This window comes from Netta rufina (assembly GCF_964035555.1).
Source record: "Netta rufina genome assembly, chromosome: 1".
Taxonomy (NCBI): Eukaryota; Metazoa; Chordata; class Aves; order Anseriformes; family Anatidae; genus Netta; species Netta rufina.
Genome location: NC_140123.1, coordinates 163,723,504 through 163,741,531, shown reverse-complemented (window position 1 = coordinate 163,741,531; position 18,028 = coordinate 163,723,504). Strand labels below are relative to the sequence as shown.

The following is an 18,028-nucleotide window of genomic DNA, read 5'->3' as shown; positions in this document are numbered from 1 at the left end:
ATATGGTGGCCTTCCACAACAGGGTTACAGAACTGGTGGATAGGGTAAGAGCGACTAGCATCGCCTACCTGGACTTGTGCAAAGCATTTGTCACCGTCCCCCACAATATCTTTGTCTCTAGATTGAAGAGACATGGATTTGACGGATGGACCATTTGATGGGTAAGAAACTAGTTGGACAGTCACACTCAAAAGAGTTGCAGTCAACAGCTCAATGTCCAAGTGGAGATCAGTAATGTGTGCTGTTCCTCAGGGGTTGGTATTGGGACCAGCACTATTTAACATCTTTGTCAGTGACATGGACAGTGAGATTGAGTGCATCCTCATCAAGTTTACCAATGACACCAAGCTGTGTGCTGCGGTTGACACACTGGAGGGAAGGAATGCCATCCAGAGGGACCTGGACAGGCTTGAGAGATGGGCCTGTGCAAACCTCAGAAATTCAAGAAGGTCAAGTGCAAGATCCTGCATCTTGGCTGGGGCAATCCCAAGCACGAATACAGGCTGGGCAGAGACGGGATTGAGAATAGCTCTGAGGAGCAGGACCTGGGGGTGTTGGCTGATGAGAAGCTCAACATGAGCCAGCAATGTCCACTTGCAGCCCAGAAAGGCAACTGCATTCTGTGCTGCCTCAACAGAAGTGTGGCCAGCAAGTCAAGGGGAAGTGATTCTTCTCCTCTACTCTGTTCTTGTGAGACCCACCTGGAGTGCTGCGATCAGCTCTGGGGCCAGCACAAGAAGGAAATGGAAATATTAAAACAAGTCCAGAGGAGGGTCACCAAGATGATCAAGGGGCTGAAGAACCTCTCCTATGAAGACAGGCTGAGAGAGAGTCGGGGTTGTTCAGCCTGGAGAAGAGAAGGCTCTAAGGAGACCTCATTGCAGCCTTCCTAAAGGGGGCCTACAAGAAAGCAGGAGAGGGGCTCCAAGAGTGTAGTGATTGGACAAGGAATAATGGTTTTAAACTAAAAAAGGGTAGATTTAGATCAGTTATGAGGAATAAATTCTTTACTATAAGGGTAGTAAAACACTGAAACAGGCTGCCCAGAGAAGCTGTGGACACCCCATCCCTGGAGGTGTTCAAGGCCAGGCTGGATGGGGCTTTGAGCAACCTGGTCTAGTGGAAGGTGTCCCTGCCCATGGCAGAGAGGTTGGAACTAAACAATTTTTAAGGTCCCTTCCAATCCAAACCATTCTAAGACTCTATCTGCAAGTTATAACTATTTCTATCCATTGCATACAGGTGATCTGATAGTGTTGCAGTATGGTAACTGCAAACTCCTCCTTTCACTTTGAAAAATGCAACGTTGCCTGCAGTGTACCACTCAGACTACTTTTGCAAAAATAACAATCTTAGTTCACTGCTTTGGTATTGGTAACACTACATTATCTTAGCTCTTCAGTGACCGTTTTCTCTATAATATATAAGCTTTATTACTTCCAGGATCCTTCCTGTCTTATCTTCCTTACATACTCTTGTTCATCATACTCATGTCCCCAGTCCTTAACTAATGAAAATTATCTCCATCACTCATTTGATAAACCTTTAAAAAAAAACGTGTTTTTTCCTCCATGCTGCCCAGCCCCATAAATATCCATAAATTATTTCATTGTCTTCCTTTAATTTTCTTTCTCTTCTTCTGTGATGCTACCAGAAAGCCTGATAATGGTTAAGTTACAAGTGTGTTGAGACCACCATCTCCACCATGCTGCACAATGCCACCTTACAAACTGCTTCTATACATTTGGATCCATTTGCTGTATTGACCAACTATGTGCCGCTGTTGTTCATGTGTTTTTGTTGTGTTTCTGTACCTTTTTCTGGTTACATGCTGTTTCACACAGTACGGTATAATTCCATACGTAGTGATACTATGCACTATATTACTATCAATGCTAAATAAATACTAACCTTGACTGAGTTAAGGTAAAGCAGGACATTACCAAAATGCCTAAGAAGAAAGCAGAAGGAGGCCATGCACAGTCTCCCTGGAATGGTATCTAAAATTCAAAAGAGAAATGAAGATTTGTAGAATTTAAAAATTATGTGGTAATGGAAATCACTGTCAAGTTTGCTGGCAACTATGAAAGCAGTTAACTTCTAAAAATAGTGTAACTTGCCTTTTCAGGAAAAGGACTACACTAGAGGTTACAAAAGCTATTAGATCATCTTGTCAACTTTCTCTACAGCATACAATAACTATTGCAAGACTGCATTCACCAGCACATTCTACAGAGATGAATTGTTTAAGTAACAGGACTTTTTCCATGACACAATCTTTGCAGCATTATTTTCATGTGAATTATTCTGACTCTTAGGAAACAACACATGATACAAAGCGTGAATTTGTTACTCTAACCTTATACCATTTTTGCTTTAAAATTACTCTTCACTTATCCTGGACAAAGAAGCTCTACATACTTAATTTTAGTTCCAATAGGAGAGCAAATTGGAGACACTGAAAACATTATCAAAAAAATCGAATACATTCACAGGTTAAAATATAGTATGAACATTTATATTCTTACATTTGGGATTACTACATTGCTCACAAGATATAAAGCCATAAATAAGTCAGACAGATCAACTCAAATGAGTGTCAGTAAACTTTCCAGACATTTGTGTCGTCATTAACTTCGCTGTCATGTACTCTGAAATTGCTAGCTGTGTTACTGAAACACTATTTCAAAGCAAGATTCTGATGCAAGTTTACTAGGACTAACTCTTTTTTGATCCAGCCAGCAGAGACTGCTCAGAGATGGATGAACCCAAGTAGCAGCTGGGAAGATATAAGCATAAGTAGGGTACTACATCAAATGACTACATCAAATGATCATTAGAGAACATGCTGCTCTGTGCTGTTTGGGGAGGTGACAGGAGCTAAGATCCTAAGGCTACCAACAGCCCTGAAGTAATCTGCTCTTTCAAGATAGTTATCATCAATCCATCCTCACCAGAAAATTAAAATATATTTTCTGTATACAGAAATATATATCTGAAGACCAGTATTTTGACTCTGCACCACAGCACAAAGCATAGCTATCCACTGGAAAGCTGCAAATTCTACCTTTCAAGGTACGGTAATAATTATTGCTGGAAAGCTTTATATAAGATCTTAAAACATATTTCAGAAGAAAGCAAAATATTCTCATTTTTCATTTTATAGCGCCAGAAGATACTGGGCGTGGGTGTCCTGTAATTTCCATAAAGGGACAATCCATCCTTATCCATAGCTGAATGACATCATTAAATTCTCAAATTTAAAGAGAATCATTTAGTTATTTATGAAGTATTTACCTGGGAGCAGAGACTGGCCTGTGCATTCATCTGCCCTTTTTAACATGTAGGCATACCCATTGTGACATATGTATGTGTTGATGGGACAATAAGAGAAAAACTTTTCCTCTGTTCCTCTATTCTTTTTTGTTGCAATGAGAATGCAGGTACCTCAGGAATGCCCTTTTTCCCTCATATTTGACTTTTGAGGCTCAAACTCACAACAATAAAACAAAACAAAACAAAACAAAACAAAAAAAATGCAAATGAACATTTAAAGACTTAAAACTGAGAATATATTTCCCAGTAAAAATGAATCACTAGAACCGTGCTTTTCTTTTCCCATATATGATGAGAGATTTTCTGTGTTTTAGTATTGTCCTGGTTTCAGTTAGCACAGAATTAATTTTCTTCCTAGTAGCTGGTGGAATGCTGTGTTTTGGCTTAGAATGAGAAGAGTGCTGATAACACCCCGATGCTTTAATTGTTGCAGAGCAGTGCTTATACTAAGCCAAGGACATCTCAGCCTTTGCTCTGTCCTGCCAACGGGCAGGCTGGGGGGTGCAGTAAGAGCTGGGAGGGGACAGACCCAGGACAGGTGACCCAAACTAGCCAAAGGGGTATTCCATACCATCTGACGTCATGCTAAACAATATATAGGGGTGGCTAGCCGGGGGGAGGGGGCCGGACTGCTCGGGGTTAGGCTGGGCATCGGTCAGCGGGTGGTGAGCAATTGCATTGTGCATCACTTGTTTGTACATACTATTATTACTTTCGTATTATCCCCATTGTATCATCATTATTATTATTGTTATTATTATTTTTGTTATTATTTTCCTGTCTTATTAAACTGTCTTTATCTCAACTCACGGGCTTCACTTTCCATTTCTCTCCCCCGTCCCAGAGAGGGAGGGGGGAGGGTGAGCGAACGGCTGCGTGGTGTTTAGCTGCCGGTCGGGTTAAACCACGACAGTCTTTTTTGGCGCCCAACGTGGGGCCCAAAAGGTTGAGATAACGGCAGATCTGATCAGAGTGTGTTAAACTAAAATTGGTGTAAGGATTAGACCTGCTTAATAGTCACTTGTCATGATGCTGATTGCTTTAATCACAACTCTGCTGCGCCTGTTTTCCAAATTGAGTATTATAGTACATTATTTTCCGTATTTGCTCTCTGTAGTGTTGTTTCTCCTCTCCGGGCCCTGGTTTCAGACCATTATGGTACTAAGTGTTATAGCAATGGCTTATGAGACAATAAGATATCTGGTCATGACTCTAACTTGGTATTTATACTCAGTAACATCGTGGACTCTGTACTTTGGAAACAGCATCTTGGGAACTATTAGCAATTATACCTATTGTTTTTCTCCATTAGAGAGTCAATCTGTGGAGGGGAAAGGGGAGGATATTTTTCCTTACTTGCTTACTCTCCCTTTCTCCCTCACCACCCCTGTATCCTCCTGGGTCACTCTGCCTTCCTCCTTCACCACCCTCTTATCCCCTGAGCTTGTCACAATAGCTCTCCAAGATATTGAATATTTCTGGAATACTCAGAATACCATAGTCTTGTTGTTCTGCCTCATGAATGCACTTCAGATTCTGCTTAAAGTTAAACAACTACTTATGAAGCTCATCCGGAGATCTGCCCGGAGGCAGTATAGTTGTGGGTGGCAGGGAGTATGGGTGGATATGGGCAGGCATCTAGAGCAGTTGGCACCCCCAGTGTGTTGGAAATTCACCCCTGAACAATGGCAAAATCCTCAAAAACTGGCAGAATGCTTGAAAAAAAGGTGTAATGATTCTGGCAGTTCCAAAGTAACACAAATCATTGTAACGTGCTGGGGCCTGGCTCATGCCTATCGAGCTGCCATTGATACTGCTGTCAACTTAGTGACAGACCCTGCGGCCACTCCAAACCCTGTGACAGATCCAACGGCCACTGTGACCCCTACGGTGGATTCTGCAGCCGCTCCAGTCCCAGCTCCTGCAGCCGCTCCAGTCCCAGCTCCTGCAGCCGCTCCAGTCCCAGCTCCTGCAGCCGCTCCAGTCCCAGCTCCTGCAGCCGCTCCAGTCCCAGCTCCTGCAGCCGCTCCAGCTCCAGCTCCTGCAGCCGCTCCAGTCCCAGCTCCTGCAGCCGCTCCAGTCCCAGCTCCTGCAGCTGCTCCAGTCCCAGTTCCTGCAGTCGCTCCAGTTCCAGCTCCGGCCGCTACTCCAGTCCCAGTTCCTGCAACTGCTCCAGCTCCAGCTCCTGAAGCCGCTCCAGCTCCAGCTCCTGCAGCTGCTCCAGTCCCAGTTCCTGCAGTCGCTCCAGTTCCAGCTCCGGCCGCTACTCCAGTCCCAGTTCCTGCAACTGCTCCAGTCCCAGCTCCTGAAGCCGCTCCAGCTCCAGCTCCTGAAGCCGCTCCAGCTCCAGCTCCTACTGCTGCTCCAGTCCCAGCTCCTGCAACTGCTCCAGCTCCAGCTCCAGCTCCTGTAGCCGCTACAGCTCCGGTTCCTGCAACTGCTCCAGCTCCTGTAGCCGCTCCAGCTCCTGTGGCCGTGTCAGAGAAACGAGCTGTAGCAGTGCAAGTTGACCCTGCAGAGGGCATTCCAACCCCTGTGGCAGACCCTGTAACAAAGTCAGAGAAACGAGCAGTAGCAGTGCAAGCTGCCCCTGTAGAGAAGGTGAAAATATGGTACAGAAATTCAAGTCGTTTAGAACGCAGAGAGTCTTCTGCCAATCCAGGTAAGGCTTCTGCCAAAACTAAGTATAGAGATGACGAAGATGATGACGACGCTGGGCCGTCAAGGATTCAGGAGGAGGAAGATGAGGATGCCGAAAGAGCAACAGTAACTACCCGAAGCCTAAACGAGCGCGAGCTACGAGATGTGCGAAAAGATTTTGGTCGCTGTATAGGTGAGCAGCTTGTCACCTGGCTGCTCCGGTGCTGGGACTCTGGAGCCAATTGTGTGGAATTAGACGGCAGGGAAGCCAAGCGGCTGGGATCCCTTTCTCGAGACGCCGGCATTGACAAAGCAATTGCAGATGGAGCACGACCCACCAGCCTCTGGAGGCGTCTCCTCTCAGCTGTGAGGGAAAGGTATCCCTTCAAGGAAGATATTTTATGTCTACCAGGCAAGTGGACCACTATGGAGAAGGGAATCCAGTACCTGAGGGAATTAGCCGTACGGGAAGTGATTTATGAGGATCCAGACCTCAAACAAACATCCACAGATCCAGATGAAGTCAAGTGTACACGACCCATGTGGCGGAAGTTTGTACGGAGTGCACCATCATCATATGCCAGCTCATTGGCAATAATGGCCTGGAAAGAGGATGAGGAACCCACAGTGGGTGAAGCGGCTAAACAACTCCGGCAGTACGAAGAAAGTCTCTCCTCTTCCTTACAGGCCTGCGTCTCAGCTGTGGAGAAACTTTCTGAAAAGGTTCACCAACTTGAAGAGAATCTATTGTCCTCCCCACCTGAACCAACCAGTGCCCACCGACCAAAGGAGAACACTTGGGAGAAACTTTCTGAAAAGGTTCACCAACTTGAAGAGAGATTATTCTCCTTCGCACCTGTACAAAGCAGTGTCTCAGCTGTCAGGGGTAGGCGTTCACCCACACAAGGAAGACGATATGGTGGGTACTCACCCCGTGCCACCCTGTGGTTTTACTTACGAGACCATGGAGAGGACATGAGAAAGTGGGATGGAAAATCTACCGCGACCCTAGAGGCACGGGTACGTGAGTTGCAAAAGAAAACAATCAGGAAAAAGGGATTCTCCGAAAAGTTTGCTGCTCCAACTTCCAGCAGACAGTCCTTCAAACACAGAAACGAGGAAGATTCTGACCAGGATTAGGGGGGCCCTGCCTCCAGCCAGGGGGAGGAAAGGGACAATCGAGTTTATTGGACTGTGTGGATTCGATGGCCTGGCACATCACGCGCACAGAAGTATAAGGCTTTAGTAGACACCGGTGCACAATGTACTATAATGCCATCGAGCTATAAAGGACCAGAGCCCATCTATATTTGTGGAGTGACAGGGGGATCTCAGCAGTTGACTGTATTGGAGGCTGAAGTGAGTCTGACTGGGAATGAGTGGGAAAAGCACCGCATTGTGACTGGTCCGGATGCTCCATGTATCCTTGGCATAGACTATCTTAGAAGAGGATACTGCAAGGACCCAAAAGGGTTCCGGTGGGCTTTTGGTATTGCTGCCTTAGAGACAGAGGGCATTAAACAATTATCTACCTTGCCTGGTCTCTCAGAGGACCCCTCTGTTGTGGGGTTGCTGAGGGTCGAAGAACAGCAAGTGCCAATTGCTACCACGACTGTGCACCGGCGGCAATATCGCACCAACCGAGACTCCCTGATTCCCATCCATAAGCTAATTCGTCAATTGGAGAGCCAAGGAGTGATCAGCAAGACTCATTCACCTTTCAATAGTCCCATATGGCCAGTGCGAAAGTCTAATGGCGAGTGGAGACTAACAGTGGACTATCGCGGCCTGAACGAAGTCACGCCACCACTGAGTGCTGCAGTGCCGGACATGCTGGAACTTCAGTATGAACTTGAATCGAAGGCAGCCAAGTGGTACGCCACAATTGATATCGCTAATGCATTTTTCTCCATCCCTCTAGCAGCAGAGTGCAGGCCACAATTTGCCTTCACTTGGAGGGGAGTCCAATATACTTGGAATAGGCTGCCCCAGGGGTGGAAACACAGCCCTACCATTTGCCATGGGCTGATCCAGTCTGCACTAGAGCAGGGGGAAGCTCCTGAACACCTGCAGTACATCGATGACATTATTGTGTGGGGTGACACAGCAGAGGAAGTTTTCGAGAAAGGGAAGAAAATAGTCCAAATCCTTCTGAAAGCCGGTTTTGCCATAAAACAAAATAAAGTCAAAGGACCTGCACGGGAGATCCAGTTTTTAGGAATAAAATGGCAAGATGGACGTCGTCAAATCCCAATGGATGTGATCAACAAAATAACAGCTATGTCTCCACCAACTAACAAAAAAGAAACACAGACTTTCCTAGGTGTTGTGGGGTTTTGGAGAATGCACATCCCAAATTACAGTCTGATTGTAAACCCACTCTACCAAGTAACTCGCAAGAAGAATGAGTTTGAATGGGGCCCTGAACAACGACAAGCCTTTGAACAAATCAAGCAGGAAATAGTCCATGCAGTAGCCCTTGGGCCAGTTCGAACAGGACCAGATGTAAAGAATGTGCTCTACACTGCAGCCGGGGAGAACGGCCCCACCTGGAGCCTCTGGCAGAAAGAACCTGGGGAAACTCGAGGTCGGCCTCTGGGGTTTTGGAGTCGGGGATACAGAGGATCTGAGGCCCGCTATACTCCAACTGAAAAGGAGATATTGGCAGCATATGAAGGAGTTCGATCTGCTTCGGAGGTGGTCGGTACTGAAGCGCAGCTCCTCCTAGCACCCCGATTACCGGTACTAGGCTGGATGTTCAAGGGAAGGGTCCCCTCTACGCATCATGCAACTGATGCTACATGGAGCAAGTGGGTTGCACTGATTACTCAGCGGGCTCGAATAGGAAACCCCAGTCGCCCAGGAATATTGGAAGTGATCATGGACTGGCCAGAAGGCAAATACTTTGGGATATCATCAGAGGAGGAGGTGGGTCGTGCTGAAGAAGCCCCACTGTACAACCAGTTGCCAGAGAATGAAAAGAAATATGCCCTGTTCACTGATGGGTCCTGTCGTATTGTGGGGAAGCATCGGAGATGGAAGGCTGCTGTATGGAGTCCTACGCGACGAGTTGCAGAAGCTGCTGAGGGAGAAGGTGAATCGAGTCAGTTTGCAGAAGTAAAAGCCATTCAGCTGGCTTTAGACATTGCTGAACGAGAAAAATGGCCAGTTCTCTATCTCTACACCGATTCATGGATGGTAGCAAATGCCCTGTGGGGATGGTTACAGCAATGGAAGCAAAACAACTGGCAGCGTAGGGGCAAACCTATCTGGGCTGCTGCATTGTGGCAAGATATTGCTGCTCGGGTAGAGAACCTGGCTGTGAAAGTACGCCACGTAGATGCTCATGTGCCCAAGAATCGGGCTACTGAAGAACATCAAAACAACCAGCAGGTGGATCAGGCTGCTAAGATTGAAGTAGCTCAGGTGGACCTGGATTGGCAGCATAAAGGTGAATTATTTATAGCCCGATGGGCCCATGACACCTCAGGCCATCAAGGTAGAGATGCAACATACAGATGGGCTCGTGATCGAGGGGTGGACTTGACCATGGACGCTATAGCACAGGTTATTCATGACTGTGAAACATGTGCTGCAATCAAGCAAGCCAAACGGTCAAAGCCTCTTTGGTATGGAGGACGATGGCTGAAATATAAATATGGAGAGGCCTGGCAGATTGATTACATCACACTCCCTCAAACTCGCAATGGCAAGCGCCACGTACTTACAATGGTGGAAGCAACCACCGGATGGCTGGAAACATATCCTGTGCCTCATGCTACCGCCCGGAACACCATCCTGGGCCTTGAAAAGCAAGTCCTATGGCGACATGGCACCCCAGAAAGAATAGAATCAGACAATGGGACTCACTTCCGAAACAACCTTATAGACACTTGGGCCAAAGAACATGGTATTGAATGGGTGTATCACATCCCCTATCATGCACCAGCCTCCGGGAAAGTTGAACGATACAATGGCCTGTTAAAGACTACCTTGAAAGCAATGGGCGCTGGGACGTTCAAAAACTGGGATACGCATTTGGCAAAGGCCACCTGGTTAGTCAATACTAGGGGATCTACCAACCGAGCTGGACCTGCCCAATCAAACCTGTTACGTACTGTAGATGGGGATAAAGTTCCTGTAGTGCATGTAAAAAATATGCTGGGTAAAACAGTCTGGGCTACTCCTGCCTCAGGAAAAGGCAAACCTATTCGTGGAATTGTTTTCGCTCAGGGACCTGGATATACTTGGTGGGTGATGCAAAAGAACGGAGAGGTCCGGTGTGTACCTCAAGGAGATTTAATACTGGGTGAGAATAGCCCATGAACTGAATTGCACCATGTTAAATAGTATATTATACTGTATGTTATCACTACCATGATTACTATAGGTGACTAATTAGAATGTATGGAAAAGAGGGTAACCTGAGCATGACATAAATGGTATGGAATAAGGGGTGGATAGATGTCCTGGTTTCAGTTAGCACAGAATTAATTTTCTTCCTAGTAGCTGGTGGAATGCTGTGTTTTGGCTTAGAATGAGAAGAGTGCTGATAACACCCCGATGCTTTAATTGTTGCAGAGCAGTGCTTATACTAAGCCAAGGACATCTCAGCCTTTGCTCTGTCCTGCCAACGGGCAGGCTGGGGGGTGCAGTAAGAGCTGGGAGGGGACAGACCCAGGACAGGTGACCCAAACTAGCCAAAGGGGTATTCCATACCATCTGACGTCATGCTAAACAATATATAGGGGTGGCTAGCCGGGGGGAGGGGGCCGGACTGCTCGGGGTTAGGCTGGGCATCGGTCAGCGGGTGGTGAGCAATTGCATTGTGCATCACTTGTTTGTACATACTATTATTACTTTCGTATTATCCCCATTGTATCATCATTATTATTATTGTTATTATTATTTTTGTTATTTTTTTTTTTTTTTCCTGTCTTATTAAACTGTCTTCATCTCAACTCACGGGCTTCACTTTCCATTTCTCTCCCCCGTCCCAGAGAGGGAGGGGGGAGGGTGAGCGAACGGCTGCGTGGTGTTTAGCTGCCGGTCGGGTTAAACCACGACAAGTATCTAGTCTCATATCCACATTTTGGCAGGAAGTTATGTTATCCCAGCATATAATCCTCCATACATCCCTAATGAAAGATTTCATGAAAAAAGTAAAACATCTGTAAATGTCATACACATCAGCAGTTAATAGTATGGATAACATGAACAAAAGTTTTATAGTTCTAATCCATCCCATGTGTCTTACGCAGGAAGAGGAAAAAGTTCTCACTCTGAAAAATTACTTAGAGTGACCCAAGAATACCTCAAAGAAAAGACTGCACCAAGTCCAGAAGAAATGTCTCATTCCTCCCATGCAACACCAGAGGTGCCTGACTTGGTCCTAAGAAGACCACAGAAAATGGAAAGGAGTGCCATTCTCCACTATGTTGGCAGTGTAAATAGAGTAGTTTGTAAGACTTATGTTCAGCACCAGAAACACTGTATTTAATGGAAATGTTGTTGTCCGTTTACTTTCATTAACATTCCTCTTGCCCCACTTCCTCCTTAACTTATCTCAGAAATCTGATCTCCGTTTCATTTTCTACCAAGCTGAGACACTTAAGAGAAGATTACTTACAGCATGTGAATTACCTGCAAAAGTCTAGTTATATCCTCCTTTGTAATGCCAATTCTATTTCATGAGCCATTTGGGATTATGAATTTTTATTAAATAGTAAAACACAGCTGCTGTTCTGTGTGCTATTTATTGCAGTTAACAGGTGAGTATTGACTGCTATGCTGTGCTTCCTGCTTTTGTTTTGTTTTGGTTTTGCTTCTGGATGTCCCCTCTCCTCTTAAATTACGTAATTTACAATACATCTAAGCATTTCATCTCATGTTGGAAAGGACTTTCAGAATGAATCTGTTTGCTTTATGTTCCTCGAACCTCTGTGTCACAGAAGTAATTAACAGCAAAGATTTGATTGATCAATTTAAGTGACATTGCAAATACGTGACACAGTATTCTTCATAAACTGTGAAGAATATTTGCAAAACAATGCAAGAATAAAAATTCTTGCAGCTTTTCGTCTAGTCATAAGATTTGTACAGTTAGCAAGAGCAAGTCAGAAAGATGGAAACTTGTTTTGAGAAAATATTCCACATTTTCATTTCAATCATTTTTTGATAATCCGTATTGAAGTCAGCAGCCTTGTAGGCCCAGTTCCAAGAAAAGAAAGAGCATAAGATTTTCCTCACTGTAGTGAGCACAACCTACTTTTCCACTCTAAGGCTGAAAAGCAGCTAAGTAATTTGATAAAGATCTCAAACAGACAATGCAACTCCTTGCTAGGATTGGCACAGTGGGAAGTGCTGAAGTATGATGTACATGCTTGAATAACATGGCTAGCAACTTAGTGAAAGCCCAAGTGTACAAACAGTGAGAAGTCTGTTCTCCATTCTAAATGCAGCAAAACAAAGGCAGCGTATTAGAAATGACCACAAATACACAACATAATGGTTAATAAGCTAAGTAACTTTAAAAAACATTAAAATGATCGTATTGAGTGTATTTCAAAGTCTATCCGGCTTATAAGCTTTCTTAGTAAGAATATATGGCTATGGAAAGAATATATTCTAATTTCACATATAATACACGCTATGGTAAATAATGCCACTTCCTTTGAAGCTTCTCCCAGCATCCAACAATCTGCTCTGACAGATTTGTGGTTCCTAACCACAACTGAAAACTTCGAGTTTAACAGCTAATGTACTTTTCTTCTATAACTCTCTTTACATCTTTTAGTTCTTGCAAGATTCTATATCCAAGAAGTTGTATTATATGAAAAAGGAATTTGTGCTGTTTTTGTTTAACTACCTTGCCCGATGATTTATTTCAGTGCTCTTTGGGCTTTGCATGGTACAGTGACTAATGCTTCTCTATTCATCTTCACCCCATCATTTACAATGTTCTGTATCATGATCATAACTAAACTCAGTCATCACTCTTGCAGGCCATGTACCTTCTTTTACGTGGTCTCTCCTTATGCAAGAAGCTATCCCCTTTTCCTTATCCTTGCTGTCCTTATACAACTTTTCTTGTTCTACCATATTCTTCTGAAATGTAAGAACTAGAATTGCAGCCAATATTCAAGAAAGAGAACTATATCTGTAACAATTACACAGAAATGATTTTTGTTTTGTTCTCTCCTCATCAATCCCTATGACTGTTCAACTTTTCTGATGCTCCTAATAATTTTGCAAATAAAGTTTTTTTCCTCATATGTACTACTTTGTATTTATCACAGCTAAATTTAATTTGCGTATTATTATCCAGCCTCATATATTCTTTCACAACTTTCATCATTGTGGAAGCTTTCATACCTCCTACAATGAGTAATTTTGTACCATTGGCAAAGGCAGTCATGTCTTTATTTTACGGCTTATTAATTATGAATATGAGCCCTTTCTTTAGGGAAAAAAAAAGGCTCTTGCAGGTGTTTGTATTTGGTTTGCTTTATCCTTTTCACTGCTACTTCACTACAGTTTTTCTGTTACAAATGAGAAATGATATTATGTAACTACCCTTCTAAAAATTAAGTACTGGAGATTTTTTTTTTTTTTAATTTCTTTTTCTAACAAATGGATTTTGAATTTGACTATACTCAGATCATTGTAATAGAACTGGATTTTGATCATAATATTTCAAATCAAGTTCTACGTAATAATCTCTGTATTGGTTAGAAGTCACCTGTTCATTTGTGTGCTCCTTCTAAGAAAGAAGAAAACTTAGCATTTAAGTTTATTGTCTCTCTATCATGCCATGTCATTGCATCTACCAGGACAGCATGGGCAGAACAGAACTTTCAAACTATTATATAATTATCTATAAAATCTCTAAGCTCCTTAATATGTCAATCACTGTTGCCATCCGGGCTGGTTGGTGAATAATTTAGCCTCAATGCTATGTATATCATATTAACTGAGTGTGCAATTTAAAACAGGTTTATGTTACTCACAGATAAAGAAAGCATATTTATTTTACTTTGAGAGGTTTCTGTAATGCTTACAACCATTTCTCCACTGGCATTATCTACTTTGTAACACCCAGTTGGAGATTAAATCTGAACAATATCCTACATGTTACCTTCCTCCAATCATGTTTTTTAAATGATTTTAGTTCTACAGCCTCTTCTAAAAGCGGGTGTTCCACTGTATTCATCCCCTTATAAAACATCTAATATTTGTACAAAAACACTTGCATATTTGGTTTTCATTTGTTTGCTTTCTGTTATGTCCTACCTCAACTGAACTCTGTTTATTTCTTCTTCCTTTCTACAGTTTGTTGCCCTCCACCTGTCCTTCATTTGAGGATACAGAAATCATTCTACTTTGCCTTTAAAAGAGGAGTTACCTGCTCTTCTCTACCTGGCAGCACTCTTTCACATTTTTAAAAAAGGTGACAAAGGTTTTTAAATGGGAATAACAGTGAAAAATGCTTGCAGTACTAACTTTTCCAGTCAGGTTTACATGGTACCAGTCTTTCCCACAGGCTGTTTCCCTTCCTGCCTATCCCCCTGAAAAACACCTTCCTAACAAGACAATATTTTTGTTCCTTAATCATATCTTAAATCTCAGCCTCTCTGTCTTGTTTTGCAGATTGGTTTAAAATATTTCAGAATAATATTAACACTTATAGCTTCCTAATTTTTATTTTTATTTTTAATTAGACCAGCAAGTTAGTCCCAGAGACACCTTTTCCCTCTGTAGCCAAATTCCTCTCTCTCTTTTAATCCCTCACTTCCAGGGACACACTGTGCTAGGACTCTACATACTTGATAGGCTTGCAGGCTTTCATTAGCAGTCCTAGATTTGTACCTCTTAGTGTTTCTACCATGCACTTCATCCAATTATGCTGTTGTCTTCTGTTTCTATGAAGGGGATATTATTAATATAAGACAAGCTGCCACAATGTCTATCAGTGAAGACTAGAAGTTTGCAGTATAGCCTCTTTTCTGGCCAAATTAATATACTAAGTTTAGAATAAATTGAGCCTTCTAATTTAAACTTGTAAATTTATTTTACACCATAAGTTAGACTTCCTGTTACTCATTATAGCAACAAAAATCCTGGCACTAAGCAAGCTAACAGTCAACAGTTAGATGAAGATATGAGGGTATATATTTGGATATCATAAGAGGGATTAATGTAATGGAGAAAGAACATTTCAGACATACCACGTTCACTGGCTGATTCACCCACCAACTGGAAGAACTGCTGAGCAATTTTCAGGTGATCTCTCTAGGAGAGGAAAAAAAATCCAGCATGAGTTCCAGAGTTGATACTACATTAGACAGTAAAAATACACTTTGAGGACAGATAGTTGAGAGAAATGAAGCACAATAAGCAGGCAAACTGTGGATGAAGTAAAACCAGAAAAGGTAAAATAGGCCACTGTATGCGCCTAGATACACTGGAATACAGTAGAAAGCAAACAGGGTTGTGGAAGCAGGATGGGGAAGCCAAATTCAGCTTGATTTATTTTCAGGACTAGTAACAGAGATTTGCAGTTCATTCATTATGGACTGAGAATTGCAGGGAGGAAGATGATGAGACTTGGAGATCTTGCAGTCTAAATGTGAAATGACTGCCCCTTTCAATCTATTCCAGTTCCTACAGATCTGTTCACATCCTACTGTTGAAGAAGCTGGAGAACCTCATGGGTTTAACTCACTGAAATCATTTCTTGTCCAAGAGCTGCATTTACCACTCCTTTGAGGATGTACTCCTGGAAAAAAAAGTAAAGGGGATCAGAGAGAACAATGGGAAGATTTCAGGAGACACAGAACAGCCTACTTGTACACCATTTTCTTCCTCAAGTTAACTCTATCCCAACTCAGTTTAATAGATAGCTGGTTATTATGATAAAAAGTGCTTCAGCACGGTGTTGTACATGGTTACAAGTCACTACTGTTAAATATCTGGGCTGCAGAGAGGAAGTGTGTTTTCTGATAAAAAATTATGCTCAAAGATGATGCACCAGAAGTTACAACAGAACACAGTACCATGCCCGCTTCACCATTGCCTGGCCAATAATCAAGTGCAATATTGTTATATTAATGCACAGATCTCACTTCTAGTATGCACACTGGTTACCTATAATCACCACCAACCATGCACCAAAATGCATGGCATTTCTCATCAGGGTAGAAATGTCAAGAGGTTTGTGCTCATGCTATTCTACTGAACTGGGAATAGGAGCAGAGTACATTGTAATCTCTACTATGAGCTATGGTGATGGTTTCTTCACAGAGCAAGATTTTCTCAGCGTGTAATAGACTTACTTGTCTTGTTTAAATTTTATAATTCAGAGTTCTATCTATCAATCTGTTGTAGTAAGTACTCCTGATAAACTCAGACAGCCCTAAACAGAGAAAAGGAGGAAAAAAAGACGTGCAAAGAACAAAAACAGAGTGTAAGGAAACAATCTAAGAATACTAGCCTGCATACAAGGTAATCATTTCAGTACAATTCTTTTACAGATGCAAAATTAAATTCTACAAACCCCATGACAAAGAGGAAATTTGAGAAGAACTGCAGGAGGATATACAAGTAGTTTTGCAAGTCTTAATGGGGAGTTCATTTCAAGTGTGAGTGAGAAAATGGAAAAAAAAAAAAGCATAAAGATTCTCATTTCAAAATTTATCAAGTGGGTTATCAAGATCGATATAATGACATTTATCCTAAGCATGTATGGGAAAAGTGCAGGGGGAAAACAGAGGCTAAAGAAGCAATACCTGCATAAAGCTGCTCAAGTAAGTATTGCTTTAGTGAAAAATGCAGGAAGTAAAAAGCAACAGCAGAAGATATCCTCAGCACAGAATCACCAGATCTGTGCTCAAGGTTTAGCTTTTCCCTCCCTCCATTTAATCCTCACACATACTCATGAAAGGTCTCTTTCATGCCCAGCTATGTGATCTTTGGAAAACAAACTGCAAAAAGGAATAAATCAGAGACTAAAGATGTTGGAACAGCCACAGAAAAAAATGACAGTAGCAGTTTTCACTCATTGCAGTTAAAAGTGAGATGGGATTAGAAAAACCGTATTATTTAATCTGTTTAATTTAATTTTGCTCATTTTTATTGAAATGGCTTCAGGACAAACCACATGAGCACCTGAAGTAGCAGATCTCAGGGCTGGTAACCATCACCAAGGCAGGAGTAACAAAGAACTGTTAGAAGAGGGCTTTTGAATATGAACTAATGGTTGGCTCCCTAGAACCAAGTCTGAACACAGAGTTGTATTCTTAGTTGAAGTACTCTTAGGTAGTATTCTTAGGTGTGCAGTACTAAACATGCTAAGTACTCATGTACATACATACAATACTCTATACATGAGTGTTAAGCCTACGACTGATAAAAGGATAAATCACTACAGTTTTAAGAGTGGGAATGGGGCAAGCTGTCCTTATGACACCAGTTTTGTATGTGGCAGATTTCATATCTATTTATAACCTCTGTCTTTATGTACCATGACATCAATTTCCAATTACCTGTGGAGCTGTAGGTTCCAGGTCTTTAATCAGGTTATAAGCCTCCTGCACATCATCTGAAATACCACATGTTAGAATGCATGACAAACCATAGCACACAGTAGTAGAACAAATCACTCTTCCTCTACAATGTTCCCCAATACACAGCCAAAGAAATAAAGCATTTAGACAGAAGGAGAAAGGTAACTATAAATCACTGTGAATTTATATCACAGTGGTGATGGTTTTCTACAACTCAAATAACAAACATGGAGTGAGTAATAGCTTCTTTATTACTACAACTTTCCTAGTAGAGATGACTTGGCCCCTTATTCATAATCCAGTGGACACCTTCTCAACAGTACAAGGTCAAGATAATAAATACATCACTTTCCTGTCATATCTCTTCTCATATTTATTTACCCCTCAAGGAAGATAAGGTAAGATGGTTCTGGAGGGAGACTTCATCTTTTCCTTACGAAAATTTCAAAATCTATCCAGCAGCTCTTACCTGATACTAATTCTAACAA

The 18,028-nt window shown here is 42.5% G+C and overlaps 1 protein-coding gene across 1 annotated transcript in view; it reads right to left on the bottom strand.

The window, feature by feature from the left end:
* Nucleotides 1–18,028, bottom strand: part of IFT56 (intraflagellar transport 56) — a gene marked incomplete at both ends in the record, with an annotated part of 55,694 nt that overhangs the window by 16,390 nt on the left and 21,276 nt on the right. Inside the window, 4 exons of the mRNA XM_084306188.1 lie at nucleotides 1,912–2,000; nucleotides 15,204–15,267; nucleotides 15,701–15,754; nucleotides 17,520–17,575. Of these exons, the coding sequence (XP_084162314.1) occupies nucleotides 1,912–2,000; nucleotides 15,204–15,267; nucleotides 15,701–15,754; nucleotides 17,520–17,575 (263 nt within the window). The remainder of the gene's footprint in view (nucleotides 1–1,911; nucleotides 2,001–15,203; nucleotides 15,268–15,700; nucleotides 15,755–17,519; nucleotides 17,576–18,028) is intronic.